Here is a 13,232-nt window from a genome sequence, read left to right on the forward strand (position 1 = left end):
TCTGCAGCCGGAACACCGTGCTCAGCCCATGGAGGACACAGAGAGCCTCAGCTCCAGTGTCTGGGGAGCCCCAGAGCACAGCAGGGACACAAACCGCACAAGCTCCACCCCCCTGCATCGGCATTCCCTAATCCCATAGGACACAACGGCTGGAGCCCACGAACAGGATGTGCTGGGCCACTCCATCTACACCAGGCATTCCTCAGCAAACCATGGTTTAGACAAGATTCTCCCAAGGACAGCCCAAAGGGCAGGACAAGACAGCCCAAAAGTTGGAGCAGATGATCCTTGGGGTCCCTTCAACCTGGAACTCTGTAATCCCATGAGGAGCCTTTGACGAGGAGTCTGTGGATGAACATGGAAATCCCTGTCCTGGAGGATCCAACACCAGCACCCGCCAGGATGCACCACTTGAGCACCATTCACCACTTCCCATTTAGTACCTGCGCTATGGATGAAAATCCCCTTTTCCCTCCAAACTCCAGCACTCATTCCGGATGAGTGCTCCGCCAACCAGACCATCCCAGAGGAATCCATGCCCTGGTGCTTCCAGAGGCTGCTGAAGCTCCCAGGAGATACAAGACCCCAGAACACACCCAAGGGCCTGCTTCACCTTAGAGCTTTGAAGTAAGGTCATTGCTTTAATGTCCTTCACTGAATTTCATCTGGAAGTCACGGAAACGCCAGCATTGCTGAGGCCCACGGCCCCACCTCTTCCCACCCGATCCCCACGTGGCTTTTACCCAGGAACAGCACATACCGTGGGAGCTGTGCGTGCCCAAATCCACCTGGGAGTGCTCTGGAGACCTCTGCGCACCCGGGAGCCTCAGCTACAGCCCGGGCCGTGCTCTGGGCATCGGGGCTGGGACAATCCTCATCCAACCACCTGCAAAGAGGCACCAAGGGCTGAGATCCCCACGTGTGGGGGGTGAGGAACCATCGCCCCCCCCCCCCCCCCCAACCAGGGACACCCCATGGGGCTGTGCAGGAGCTGCCTGACCCCCAGTGCAACACCCGCCCCTATGGACAAACACCACCAAAGAGCCAAGGAAGCATCAGGAACCTTCAGACTTGGTCCTGAAAGCTGCGATGGCTTTAACCTGCCAGAGGGGAGGCTGAGATGAGCTCTGAGGCAAAAGCTCTTCCCTGGGAGGGCGCTGAGGCGCTGGCACAGGGTGCCCAGAGAAGCTGTGGCTGCCCCATCCCTGGCAGTGTTCAAGGCCAGGTTGGACACAGGGGCTTGGAGCAAGCTGCTCCAGTGGAAGGGGTCCCTGCCCGTGGCAGGGGTTGGAGCTGGACCAGCTTTAAGCTCCCTTCAACCCCAACCAGGCCGGGGCACGGCGATGCTGAGCTTGGCCCCAGCCCAGATCGCAGAGGCTGATCCCGGCGCTAGGACCCTGCGGGGTGAGCGCCCGGAGCCTGCGCCATGCGCGGCTGCAGCACCGGCTCCGCCGCAGCCGCTGCAGCAGCCACCGGGCAGCGCCGCTCGCCGGGATGTGCCGCGGAGCTCCCGCTGGGAATGACGCCGGAGCCACGGCGGAGCCACGGCAACGGCCCGGAGCCGGCAATGCTGGAGGAGGTCAGTGCGGGGCGGCTCGAGCTCATCTCCATCAAACACCCCCCTTCCCGAGCCCTGTCCCAGCCACATGGGGGCATTCCCGGGAGGAGCTGATCCCAACACCCCGGTTTACGCTCCCAGATTTAGCGCAGCCAAACCCCTTTCCTCCCTGGGCTGGGATCCCCCGCTGGGCACTGCTGCGGGAACACAACCACCTCGGCTTCCCCTTGGGGGCTGCCTTCAGGAACTTCTCCCTTTGCCCACTCCCGCCCTGTGCCGTCCCAGGCTCCATAAACCACTTCATTAAACACAGCCGCATCCCCTGTGCTGCCGGGAGCTGCCGCAGTCGCTGTCACCGCTCTCCCTGCTCCTCTGCATCCATCAAACCATCCCAGAAGCAGCCACGTGGGAAGAGAGATCAGGATCACCCAGTCCAACCGCTCCCAGCACTGCCAAGGCCACCTCTGCCCCATGGCACTGAGGCCTCCCCTCCACGGGGTGGGAACACTTGGAGGGCCGGTGCCTTGCAGCCCTGCCCTGGGCAGCCTGTTCCAATGCCTGAGCACCCTCTGGGGCAGGAATTGTTCCTCAGCTCCATCTAAACCTGCCCTGGGGCAGCTTGAGGCCGGTTCCTCTTGTCCCATCCCTTGTTCCTTGGGAGCAGAGCCCAGCCCCTCCTGGCTCCATCCTCCTGTCAGGCGCTTGTAGGGAGCCATCAGGTCCCCCCTGAGCCTTCTCTTCTCCACTCAATCCATGAGCTACATTCAAACTGGGAAGCTCCTTGGGAACAGGCACAACCCCCCCTGCACTCATCAGGGAGGCTGTGTGTGATGGACACAGCCGGAGCTCACCCATGAGATACCAACACCAGGAACCAGCAGAGCCGGGGTTTGTTTCATGGGAAGAGGTCTGGGATGCGCAGAGGCTCCCAAGGTCGGTGCAGCCTCCTCAGAGCCGCTGCCCCAGCTCAGGTTGTGCCCCTTACACTGCCCGGGGACATTTGACCCCTGCAGACACCAGAGCAAAGGGGGTGCTTGGGAAGCTCCAGGTTGTAACAAGGGCTCTGCTCTGCTCCTCACCTGTCCCCAAGGGGGTCTCAGAAGAGCCCTGCCCCATCCCCATGATGTGACAAGAGGCGGCTTCACGCTTCTCAGCCATCAACAGCCACAACACAGCGGGGTGAATTAACCAGGTATCCAAATCGGGCATCAGGGAATCCCAGCCTGGTTGGGGTTGAAGGGGCCTTAAAGCTCCTCCAGCCCCAACCCCTGCCACGGGCAGGGACCCCTTCCACTGGAGCAGCTTGCTCCAAGCCCCTGTGTCCAACCTGGCCTTGAGCACTGCCAGGGATGGGGCAGCCACAGCTCCTCTGGGCACCCTGTGCCAGCGCCTCAGCACCCTCACAGGGAAGATTCCTCCTCATCTCCCACCCAACCCCACCCTCTCATCAATTCACACCCATCTCTGCATCAATTATCCAGAGGCCGAGTCAGTCCCCCCCTTCTCCCGACCAAACCATTCCCAACCCAACATCCAACCACTGCACGTGCGGTCCTGGTGCTTCCTAAATCCTGCTTCTCCCATCTCTTCGCTTCCAAGCGCATTTCGGCTGCACCTCTGCCTTACCCCAACACTGCACCGGCACAGCCCGGGGGGGGACGGACGCCAACCGAGGCCCCCAGCGGGGCGCAGGAGCCCCCATGGCAGCGCCGGTGACCGCGCTCCCTTCCCTCCGTGCAGGTCCCTCCTCCTGCCGGCCCCGCAGACGCCAGCGCCGATTCCCGCCGGGATTCCAGCACCGCCCCGAGGAGCTCGGGGAATCACCGGGAGCACCCGAGCCGGGCGCGCCGCGAGCGGCTTTGTCTGCACAGAGCCCAATGGCGGCCCCCTGAGCACGGCGGCTGCTGCCCCGCAGGGGCCCCGCACGCACCGGGACCCCGTCACCAACCCTCGGGCCCCTCCCCACGGGGGCAGCCCCCCCAAAACGGGGCCCACCGGAGGAGTCCCCCCCCCCCCTCACACAGTCCCATGGCGGGACCGCTCCGCATCCAGCGCCGCCCCTGCCCTGGCCCTGTCCCCACGCACCGGACACGGACACGGACACGGACACGGACACGGACACGGACACGGACACGGACACGGACACGGGCCCACACCGAGCCCCCCCCCGGGCACGGGCCCCCCGGTACCTGCCACGGGCCGCTCCCAGCGCCGCCTCCCGCAGCCGGAACCCGTCGCGGCGAAGCCCCCGCAGGCCCTCGGGGCTGCCCCCGCGCTGCCGCCCCGCCCGGGCGCGCCGTCGTCCGAGCTTGGCGTCAGGCACCGCCAAAGGCAGCCCTCGGGGGAAGAAGGGCGGAAGAAGGGCGGAAGAAGGGCGGAAGGGGCCTCCCGCTGCGCGCATGCGCAGGGCGGGCAGTGAAGCCGCGGAGGCCCGCAATGGCGGCGGTGAGAGGCCGGGCCGGGGGGGGCATGAACCTGGGCACCGGGTGGGGCCCGAGGGCGAGGCGGAAGCCCCAGCACGGGGCGCGGCGGGGCAGGAAGCGGGACGGGCCTGGACGGGCCGCGGAGCCGCCGGTAAGTGCCGCCGGCCCGGTCCCGTGCCCTCGGCGGGTCCGAGTCCGGTTCCGGTCCCGGTCCTTGGTCTCGTCCCTCGGGGGGGTCCCGACGCCGCCGGTACGCGGGGGGCGGCTCCTCCGCGGTGTCGAACGGGAACTTCCCGCTGAACCGGGCCCGGTCCGTCCCAGTGACCCCGCCGTGCCCGGGGCTCGGGGGGGCGTCCCCTGTCCGTGTGTCCGCGGGTCACGGGGCGCTGACCCCTGTTTGCCCCCCCCCGGTTCTCTCCCCGTCCCCGGGTCCCGCTCCCCGTCCCCGCGCTGCCCCCCGCGGCCCCGGGCCCCCGCTGGGGGCTGTTCGCGTCCCCCCTCCCACCGGCACCCCCGGGTCCCATCCACCGCCTGCGCGTGGCCGGTGACTCATGGTCCCCTCCCGGGCACAGCCCGGCCCCGGCGCCTCCGCCCGGGAGCCCGCAGCGGGCACGGGGGGGTCACAGCTCGGCCGTGCGGGCAGCGGAGGGGGCCGAGGTGGGGCTGTGGGAACCAGCTCAGGGGCACCCAAAGGGCTCTCCTGATCGGGCTGGAGGGCTTTGGGGTGACGGGAGCTTGAAGTGCCTCCGGTCCCAACCCCAGGACCCCTTCCACTGGAGCAGCTTGCTCCAAGCCCCTGTGTCCAACCTGGCCTTGAGCACTGCCAGGGATGGGGCAGCCACAGCTTCTCCATTCAACCCCTTCCAGTGTCCCAGCACCCTCAGAGTGAAGAACTTCCTCGTATCTCCCCCAGCTCTTCCCTCCTCCAGTAACCCCATCCCTACACACTGTTCGAGAAGCCCCTCTCCAGCTTTCCTGCAGCCCCTTTAGGCACTGGAGCTGCTCTCAGGTCTCCCCTTCCAGAGCCTTCTCTTCTCCAGGCTGCCCCAGCCCAGCTCGCTCAGCCTGGCTCCGGAGCAGAGCAGCTCCATGGCACACGATGCTCCGTACCCAGCCAGCCCGTTCTCCCCACAGGCCGATGCCGAGGCGCAGGGAGGTGCCGGCGCTGGGCAGCCTGTGCCTGCAGAGCCTGGTGCAGCACATGCAGAGCCTCTGGGTGAGGGACTACAGCGACAATTACCTGGATGAGTTCCAGTTCCGCTTCGTTATGGGCCCCTTCAACGACCTCCGTGAGTGCCAGGGCCAGGTGAGGAGGTTCTGAGGGGTGAGCGGGGCCGGGATCCCGCTCTGACCCCGCTGTCCCCCCGCAGCCGGAAGCGCGGTGCAGGAGCTGCTGCGGGTGCTGGCCGAGAGCCGGCGCCTCTCACGGGCAGCGCTGCACCTGCTGCTGCTGCCGCAGCTGCGGGAGCTCAGCCTCAGCCCCTGCCCCGGCCTCGCCAGCAACGGCATCGCCCGCTTGCTCGCCCTGCGCTGCCAGGTACGGGGTGGGCCTGCCCGGTGCAGGGGGCAACCTCTGTGAGGCTGGGGGAATGGGGTGCGCACACTATGTGGGGCTGCAGACGTGGGGTGATGGGTGCCAACGCTGTCTGGGGCTGGTTGAGCAGGGCTGGGGGTGTCTGTGCTATGTGGGGCTGGGGGTACCCACACTCCATGGGGCTGGGTGGGCAGGACAAGGGGCTCCCACCCTCCGTGGGTCAGGTTGAGCGGGGCTGTGGGTACCCACCACCACCAGCACCACCACCCAGGGTGCCCCATGGGAGGTGATGAGGAGGACCCGCGCTGACAGCCTCGTGTGCCGCAGCAGGGCCTGAGCTCTCTGGACCTGCGTGGCTGCAGCCGGCTCTCTCCGGCAGCGCTGGAGGCGGTGGTGGAGGCGCTGCCGCGGCTGCAGCGCCTGGTGCTGGCGGCCACGCAGGCAGAGGAGCGCGTGCTTTCGGCGCTGGGCCGCCGCTGCCGAGCCCTGCGGGAGCTCGACGTCTCGCACTGCCGGAACCTGGCCCCCCGTGCTCTGCGCTGCCTGGCCTTCGACCCGCTGCACCGGCGCCGGGGCTGCCCCACGCTGCGCGTCCTGCTGGCCCGCGGCCTGGAGCTGGCAGGGGATGGCGGCACGGCCCCGGCCTCGGCGCTGGCCTTCCTGCTGCTGGCACTGCCGTGCCTGGAGTTCCTGGCGCACGGCGCTGTGCCGGACACCCTCCGCCTCCTGCATGAGCAGGAACTGGATGGTGCGGAGGATGCCGATGGCTTCCCCTCACTGCAGGAGGCGGCGCGGTGGCGGGGGGTAACGCCGGGGGGGGCCCGGCTCACGCTGCCCCTGCGGCGCGTGGAGGATGTGGAGGAGCCTGACCTGGCTGTGGTCCGGGCCATGTGTCCGCAGGCCGAGGAGGCCAATGTGTGGTTGAGAGACGGCACCGGCACTGCGGAGCTGCAGCGCTGGGGCTCCCTGTCCCGGCTGACGCTGGGCTGTGCCGAGGGCCGGGCGCTGGCGGGGCTGGTGCCGGTGCTGCAGAGCCTGGGCCCGCGCCTGCAGAGCCTGACCCTGCACGGCTTCTGCTGCCACGACGGGCTGGCCCTGGTGGCTGTGCTGGCGGCGTGCCCCGGGCTGCAGGCCTTCAGCGCCGAGCTGCACCTCCCGCCGGACACCGGCACCGAGAGCGGGGAGCCGGATGAGGAGCCACCACGCTGTGCCAGCGACCCCCTGCCCCGCGGCTGCCCCCAGCTCCAGACCTTCTCCTTGACGCTGGCTGGCGGCACCGGCTCCGGGCTGGCGCTGGGCACCACGCTGAGCCCTGCACTGACCTCGCTGCTGCGCCACGCGCCACGCCTGCAGCGCCTGCGCCTGCTCGCCATCCCCTTCCCACTGGATCCGGTGTTCCAGGCGGTGCTGGCGGCGCCGGGGCCGCCGCTGCAGGAGCTGCAGGAGCTGAGCCTGGCCGGGAGCCACGTGTCTGGCCGCACCGTGCGCTTGCTGCTGGCTTCCCACAGCCGCCTGCGCCGCATGGACCTGAGCCGCTGCCGCGACGTCCACCGGCGCGACTACGACGGCTTCCTGCAGCGCGTGAGGAAGCAGCGCCTGGACCTGGACATCGCCTGGGAATAGCGGCACCGGCGGCACCTGCCTTTAATAAAGGAGCTGTGCTGCCGACGGCGGCACCATCGCGGTGACTGTTTTGGCACAATGGAGCCCTGTGGCTGCTCTTCCTTTTGGGAAGGGGCTGGAGGAGGTGCAGTGCTGCATCCTGGTGCACTCTGGGGTGTGCTGGTGCAGCGCCTGGTTCCATGGCGCTTGGTGCCGCGCAGCCTGCGTGGCCCCTGTGAGCTGCTGGTGCAGCGCCGCGCAGAGCCATGGTGTCCCCGTGCAGAGCCACTGCTGTCAGCGCCGGGGGCCGCGGCTGAGCCCTGTGAGCCGCTCGGACTCGTCCCACAGTTCCCGGGCCAGGCGGGCGTCGCGGGCGGCAGCCGAGGGCAGCTCCAGCTCGCAGTCGCTGTTGAAGTACTTGCCCGTGATGCCCGCGGCCTCCTCCGACACCGCGCAGTAAATGGTGCTGAGGGCCCCTTGTGCCGCCGACTGCCAGGGCAGGGGTCAGGAGGGGCCTGGCTGCCCCCTGGGGCCGTGGGCTGGGCAGTCCCAGCACGTGCTGCCCCCAACTCACCTTCATGAAGGGGCGCATGAGGGCAAAGAGCGCCCGGACAGCCCAGCTGAAGTGGTGCATGATGTTGGTGCTCACCACACCGGGGCTCACGGCGTTGGAGGTGACCCCTGTGGAGCCGTGGCATCAGCACCACCCTGGAGCCACAGCACCTTCCCGCTGCTCCCACCCTGATCCTGCATCCAGTGCCCATCCCAGTGAGAGCAGCACCCCCGAGCCTGGCTCTAGCTGCCCCATGCACTGGCACCACGGCCACATCCTAGGAGGGGCTCCAAGGGCAAAACCCCAATGTGCAGCCCCTGCGGCGTGGGGCAGCGGCACAGGGTGGTTGGGATGGGCAGTGGAGCTGCATGGCACGGCACTGCATGGCACAGCACAGCACTGCATGGCACTGCACGGCACCGCATGGCGCGGCACTGCATGGCATGGCACGGCACCGCATGGCACAGCACAGCACTGCATGGCACCGCACGGCACCGCATGGCGCGGCACTGCATGGCACAGCACAGCACTGCATGGCACCGCACGGCACCGCATGGCGCGGCACTGCATGGCACCGCACGGCACCGCATGGCGCGGCACTGCATGGCACCGCATGGCACAGCACTGCATGGCACTGGCGGCACCCACCTGTCCCCCGCAGGCGCCGCGCCAGCTCGGTGCTGAAGAGCACGCCCATGAGCTTGCTGCTGCTGTAGGCGGCGTCTCCGCCGCGGGGCCGGCGCTGCCCGGTGAGGAAGCGGCTGTCGGCGGTGCCGGCGCGGTGCCGGAACGAAGCCACGGTCACCACGCGGGCGGGCGCCGAGGCCTTCAGCAGCTCTGCGGGGAGGGCAGGGCAGGCGCTGAGCGGGGGTCCCCGAGGCGCCGCGGTCCCGGCCGCGCCCGCGCTCACCCAGCAGCAGGTTCGTGAGCAGGAACGGGCCCAGGTAGTTGGTGGCGAACGTTTGCTCCAGCCCCTCGGGGGTGACGGCGAACGGCAGCCCTGGAACGGGGCGTCTGCGGTGGGTGCTGGGGGCCCGGGAGCTGGGCGCGCACCGCGGGCGGCCCCGGCACTTACCGGTGACACCGGCGTTGTGGACCAGCACGTCCAGGCGCGGCTCCTCCCGCAGCACGGCGCGGGCGAAGGCGCGCACCGAGGCCAGCGAGGCCGTGTCCAGCTCCCGCAGCAGCACCGCCGCGTTCCCGGTGGCCGCCCGGATCTCCTCCAGCGCCGCCCGGCCCCGCTCCCGGCTCCGGCACGCCAGGATCGTGCGGGCGTTCCGGCGCGCCAGCTCCAGCGCCACGCACTTCCCGATGCCTGCGGCACACGGAGCCGGCACCGGCTCATCCCCGTGGAGCGGGGGCCAGGGTCCATGGCCCCGTTCCCTGCTTCCGGGCAGGGCCATGGACGGGGACCCCACGCGTGCCTTGCATGTGAGAGGACCCCCCTTCCCCACAGGTCCCACTGCCACGGCTGTGCCAGCGCCGATCCCCGGTGCGCACGTGCACGCCCCAGCAGCACGGTGACCGTGGCTACCAGCCATTAACTGGCCCCAGAGGCCGGGCAGGCGCTGCCCAGAGCGCACCGAACTGCTCCCGGGCTGAGGGCACCGGGACCCCGTCCCCGTTGTGCAGCAGCCGGCGGCCAGCGCGGTGCAGGGGACATCCATGGCACCGGTGCGTGCCCGGGAACCCACCGCCGGCCACTCCTGCAGCCGCATGCACCAAGCAAGGGCTGCGGGGCCGCGGCTGGAGAAAGGGACCCTGTGTGCCCCCCACAGCACGGTGCCGTCTTGCCATCACCCTTGCCTCAGCCCCTTCCCATCCCAGGGCAATGGGGCGCTGCCACCAGCTGCAGCTGTGCAAGGAGGGTCCCAAGGCCGTGGGGAACCCAGCCCTGCAGGCACGTCCCGCTGCCCCGCCGGTCCCAGCTCACCGCTGTTGGCCCCGGTGACAATGACGGTCCTGCCGCTCAGGTCCGTGGGGCACTGCCGGGGGTCCCACACGCGTCTCCTCCGCGCCCAGAGCAGCAGCCCCAGGAGCAGCGTGAGCAGGAACCAGCTCGGGTGGCGGCAGGCGCTCGGCACCTCCATGGCCGGGGGAGGGCAGAGTCCGGCCGGGGACCTTTGCCCGGCGCCGCACCAAACTGTGGCTCTTCAGAGGCAAATCCGCGGCGGTTTTGCAGCCGGAGCCCTGCAGAGCCGGCGAAGGGCCCCGTGGTGGCTCGGCCTCACCGGCCGCGGTGGCTTTGGGTGCAGGGACCAAACGGGCCATCCCCGTGGCCGCGGGGCTGCTCTTCACCAGGACGCAGGAGCCGGGTGACACCAACGCCTTTGGTTTATTGGGTGCCTGCAGCACGGCGCTCACTGCTCGCCCGTCACCCGCCCGGCCGCGATGACGGCGGGGGGCTCGCTGGGGCAGACGGGTCTCAGCTCCCCCGGCTCCTCCTGCTCCTGCTCCCGCTCCCCGTGCCCCCCGCGCCGCACGGAGCCGCCCCAGCGCACGGAGACGCCGGGCGCCAGCCGGGCCGGGTCCAGCAGGGAGCCCAGCGGGCGCGGAGCGGCGCCGGGGGGCGGCCGGGACTCAGCCGCCGCGGGCTGGGGCTGCGACCCCGCCGCAGGGACCGGGCCCCGGCTGCGCCGCCCGGCTCCGGGCTCCAGCACCTCCACGTGCGGCCGGATCCAGCGCTCGGGCCGCCGGCCGGGACACGGCCCCGGGACCGCCAGCACGGAGCCGGAGCCGCCCCGCCTCGGGACGCTGCCGCACGGAGCCCTCGCTGACCATAGCGAGAAGACGCTGCTGCGGGAGAGCGGCGGCAGCCGCGGCTTGTGGCCGCTGAGCGCGGCGCTCCCCTCCTCGCCGCCGCAGGGCCGGGGCGGCCGGTCCGGCCCCGGTGGTTCCGGTGGCGCGGGTGGCCTGGCCGGGCGGAGCGGGGCTGCCCGCGGCACCGGCGCTTGGGCACGGGCTGATTTGCCCTCGAGGAACCGGGGACCGGAGGCCGCCTCGTCCTGCGGCGGCTCCGGCGGGGGCGGGGGCGGCCCCGGCGCGGTGTCACTGCCGCCGGAGGCATCACCCGGGAACGGGGTCTCCACCGGGGAGGATCCAGCGTCCGCCACCTCATCGGGGTCCTGCTGCCCAACCGGGAGCGGGGGGCATGGGTCAGAGACCTGGGGGCGGAGGGGGAGCTGGGGTGCGCTGTGGGTGCCGACGGTGCTGCTGCTCGTGGGGTAAGGAACCCCCCAGCAGCACCCAGCACCCCCCGGGCAGCCCCATGGAGCAGAGCCCTCGGTCTGGGGGACGAGAGCAGCCGGGGGGTCCCTGGATGGGGCCCTTCGCGTGTCTCACCTCGCCGGGGCAGCACCGGGTGCTCAGCACGGGCACGGCGCCCTCCGCCCAGGAGTCGCTGGTGCAGGGCTGGGGCTCCTCGTCCTCTCCCTCGGGATCCAGGGTCCCCTCGTCCCGCAGCGGGAAGCGCCACTGGGCCATGTGCAGCAGCACGTCCCGCACGTGGCCCACGGTGAAGGGCACCCGCTGCCGGCAGAACCGTGGTGAGCCCCCGGAGCCAGGGAGCCATTGAATCATGGAGCCAAGGAACCAGGGAACCACGGATCCAGGGAGCCACGGATCCAGGGAGCCAAAGAACCAGGGAACCACGGATCCAGGGAGCCACGGATCCAGGGAGCCATGGAACCAGGGAAACATGGAACCAGGGAGCCATGGAACCAGGGAGCCAGGGAACCAAGGAGCCATGGCACCAGGGAAACATGGAACCAGGGAGCCATGGAACCAGGGAAACATGGAACCAGGCAGCCATGGCACCAGGGAAACATGGAACCAGGGAGCCAGGGAACCATGGATCCAAGGAGGCAGGGAGCTAGGGAACCATTGAATCATGGAGCCAAGGAACCAGGGAACCATTGGATCATGGAGCCAAGGAACCAGGGAGCCATACAATCATGGAGCCATGCAACCAGTGAACCATGGATCCAGGGAGCCAGGGAACCATTGAATCATGGATGCAGGAAACCAGGGAACCACAGAACCATGGAGCCATGGAATCAGCCAGGTTGGAAAAGCCCTTTAAGCTGCCCAAGTCCCACTGTTCCCCAGCACTGCCCCATGGCACTGAGGCCTCGGCTCCACGAGGTGTGAACACTTGGAGGGCCGGTGCCTTGCAGCCCTGCCCTGGGCAGCCTGTTCCAATGCCTGAGCACCCTCTGGGGCAGGAATTGTTCCTCAGCTCCATCTAAACCTGCCCTGGGGCAGCTTGAGGCCGTTTCCTCTTGTCCCATCCCTTGTTCCTTGGGAGCAGAGCCCAGCCCCTCCTGGCTCCATCCTCCTCTCAGGCACTTGTAGGGAGCCATCAGGTCCCCCTGAGCCTTCTCTTCTCCACACTGAACCCCCCAGGTCCCTCAGCCCTTCCCCGGGCTCCAGCCCTGCCCCAGCCCCGCCGCCCTCCCCGCTCCCTCCGGTGCTCTCTCACCTCCCGCCGGGCCCTGGCGCGGCCGCACTGGCTCAGGACGCGCTGCAGCAGGTCCCGCAGGACCCCCCCCACGGCGCTGTCCCCCCGCTGCCTGCCCAGCTCCTGCCGCAGCCACGGGGCCGCGTGCTCCGGGCCCGCGGGGGGGGAGCCGGGCGGCGGCCGGGGCCGGTCCCCGCGGGGCCGGGACGGGGCCGCGCGCTCCCGGGACGGTGCCTTCTGGGGGGGGCGGAAGAGCGGGTGTGGGGACACGGGGCGGAGGGGGCAGCCCAGTGAGTGCCACTGGGGCCCAGGGCATCCCAGGGCATCCCAGTACCCAGTACATCCCGGTACATCCCGGTGCATCCCAGTGCATCCCGGTACATCCCAGCGCATCCCAGTGCATCCCAGCGCATCCCAGCGCATCCCAGTACATCCCAGTACATCCCGGTACATCCCAGTGCATCCCAGCGCATCCCAGTAAATCCCAGTACATCCCAGTGCATCCCACTACATCCCAGTACCCAGTATATCCCGGTGCATCCCAGTACATCCCAGTGCATCCCGGTACATCCTGGTGCATCTCAGTGCATCCCAGTGCATCCCGGTACAACCCAGTGCATCCCAGTACATCCCAGTACCCAGTACATCCCGGTACATCCCAGTACATCCCAGTGCATCCCAGTACCCAGTACATCCCGGTACATCCCGGTACATCCCAGTCCATCCCAGTCCATCCCGGTACATCCCGGTACATCCCAGTGCATCCCGGTACATCCCGGTACATCCCAGTCCATCCCAGCGCATCCCAGTGCATCCCGGTGCATCCCAGTACATCCTGGTGCATCCCGGTACATCCCGGTGCATCCCAGTGCATCCCGGTACATCCTGGTGCATCCCGGTGCATCCCAGTACACCCCGGTACATCCCGGTGCATCCCGGTGCATCCCAGTGCATCCCGGTACATCCTGGTGCATCCCAGTACACCCCGGTACACCCCGGTACATCCCAGTGCATCCCGGTGCACCCCGGTGCATCCCAGTACATCCCAGTGCATCCCGGTACATCCCACTATGGCCTAGCACAACCCAGCACACCCCAGTACA

At 69.2% G+C, this 13,232-nt stretch overlaps 3 protein-coding genes across 3 annotated transcripts; 2 read left to right on the forward strand and 1 right to left on the reverse strand.

Moving 5' to 3' along the window:
* Nucleotides 1–4,086: 4,086 nt before the first annotated feature.
* On the forward strand, nt 4,087–7,237 carry LOC130594163 (uncharacterized). The gene is made up of 4 exons (XM_057399886.1): nt 4,087–4,132; nt 5,116–5,270; nt 5,352–5,518; nt 5,846–7,237. Exons 2-4 carry the CDS (start codon nt 5,120–5,122, stop codon nt 7,136–7,138), a joined length of 1,611 nt encoding a protein of 536 aa, XP_057255869.1. The 5' UTR covers nt 4,087–4,132; nt 5,116–5,119; the 3' UTR covers nt 7,139–7,237.
* Nucleotides 7,238–7,381: 144 nt separating this feature from the next.
* LOC130594157 (retinol dehydrogenase 12-like) lies at nt 7,382–9,767 on the reverse strand. Its single transcript, XM_057399880.1, has 6 exons — nt 9,604–9,767; nt 8,746–8,985; nt 8,581–8,670; nt 8,319–8,507; nt 7,692–7,798; nt 7,382–7,606 (listed from the first exon to the last, which is right to left on the reverse strand). The coding sequence occupies exons 1-6, from the start codon at nt 9,758–9,760 to the stop codon at nt 7,412–7,414; spliced, it is 978 nt and encodes a 325-aa protein (XP_057255863.1). The 5' UTR covers nt 9,761–9,767; the 3' UTR covers nt 7,382–7,411.
* A 2,656-nt stretch (nt 9,768–12,423) lies between these two features.
* Nucleotides 12,424–13,208, forward strand: LOC130594160 (DNA-directed RNA polymerase II subunit RPB1; the record flags this gene model as incomplete). The annotated part of the gene is made up of 3 exons (XM_057399883.1): nt 12,424–12,543; nt 12,685–12,827; nt 13,079–13,208. Coding segments are annotated over 3 exons (393 nt in total), but the record flags the coding sequence as incomplete, so codon positions are not given.
* Between the last annotated feature and the right edge of the window lie 24 nt (nt 13,209–13,232).

Source organism: Pezoporus wallicus, unplaced genomic scaffold (assembly GCF_028554395.1).
Source record: "Pezoporus wallicus isolate ANWC-B61680 ecotype Strahan unplaced genomic scaffold, APGP_CSIRO_Pwel_v1 contig_10507, whole genome shotgun sequence".
Taxonomy (NCBI): domain Eukaryota; kingdom Metazoa; phylum Chordata; class Aves; order Psittaciformes; family Psittacidae; genus Pezoporus; species Pezoporus wallicus.

What these genes read in the sequence shown, in the direction of transcription:
- LOC130594163 (XM_057399886.1), top strand. Translation starts at nt 5,120, where the DNA reads ATGCCGAGGCGCAGGGAGGTGCCGGCGCTGGGCAGCCTGTGCCTGCAG. An exon ending in GGGCCCCTTCAACGACCTCC is followed by an intron (nt 5,271 to 5,351) that starts GTGAGTGCCAGG and finishes GTCCCCCCGCAG; the next exon opens with CCGGAAGCGCGGTGCAGGAG. An exon ending in TGCTCGCCCTGCGCTGCCAG is followed by an intron (nt 5,519 to 5,845) that starts GTACGGGGTGGG and finishes GTGCCGCAGCAG; the next exon opens with GGCCTGAGCTCTCTGGACCT.
- LOC130594157 (XM_057399880.1), bottom strand. Translation starts at nt 9,760, where the DNA reads ATGGAGGTGCCGAGCGCCTGCCGCCACCCGAGCTGGTTCCTGCTCACG. An exon ending in TGTCACCGGGGCCAACAGCG is followed by an intron (nt 8,986 to 9,603) that starts GTGAGCTGGGAC and finishes CGTGTGCCGCAG; the next exon opens with GCATCGGGAAGTGCGTGGCG. An exon ending in GCGGCGCCTGCGGGGGACAG is followed by an intron (nt 7,799 to 8,318) that starts GTGGGTGCCGCC and finishes ACGGCTCCACAG; the next exon opens with GGGTCACCTCCAACGCCGTG.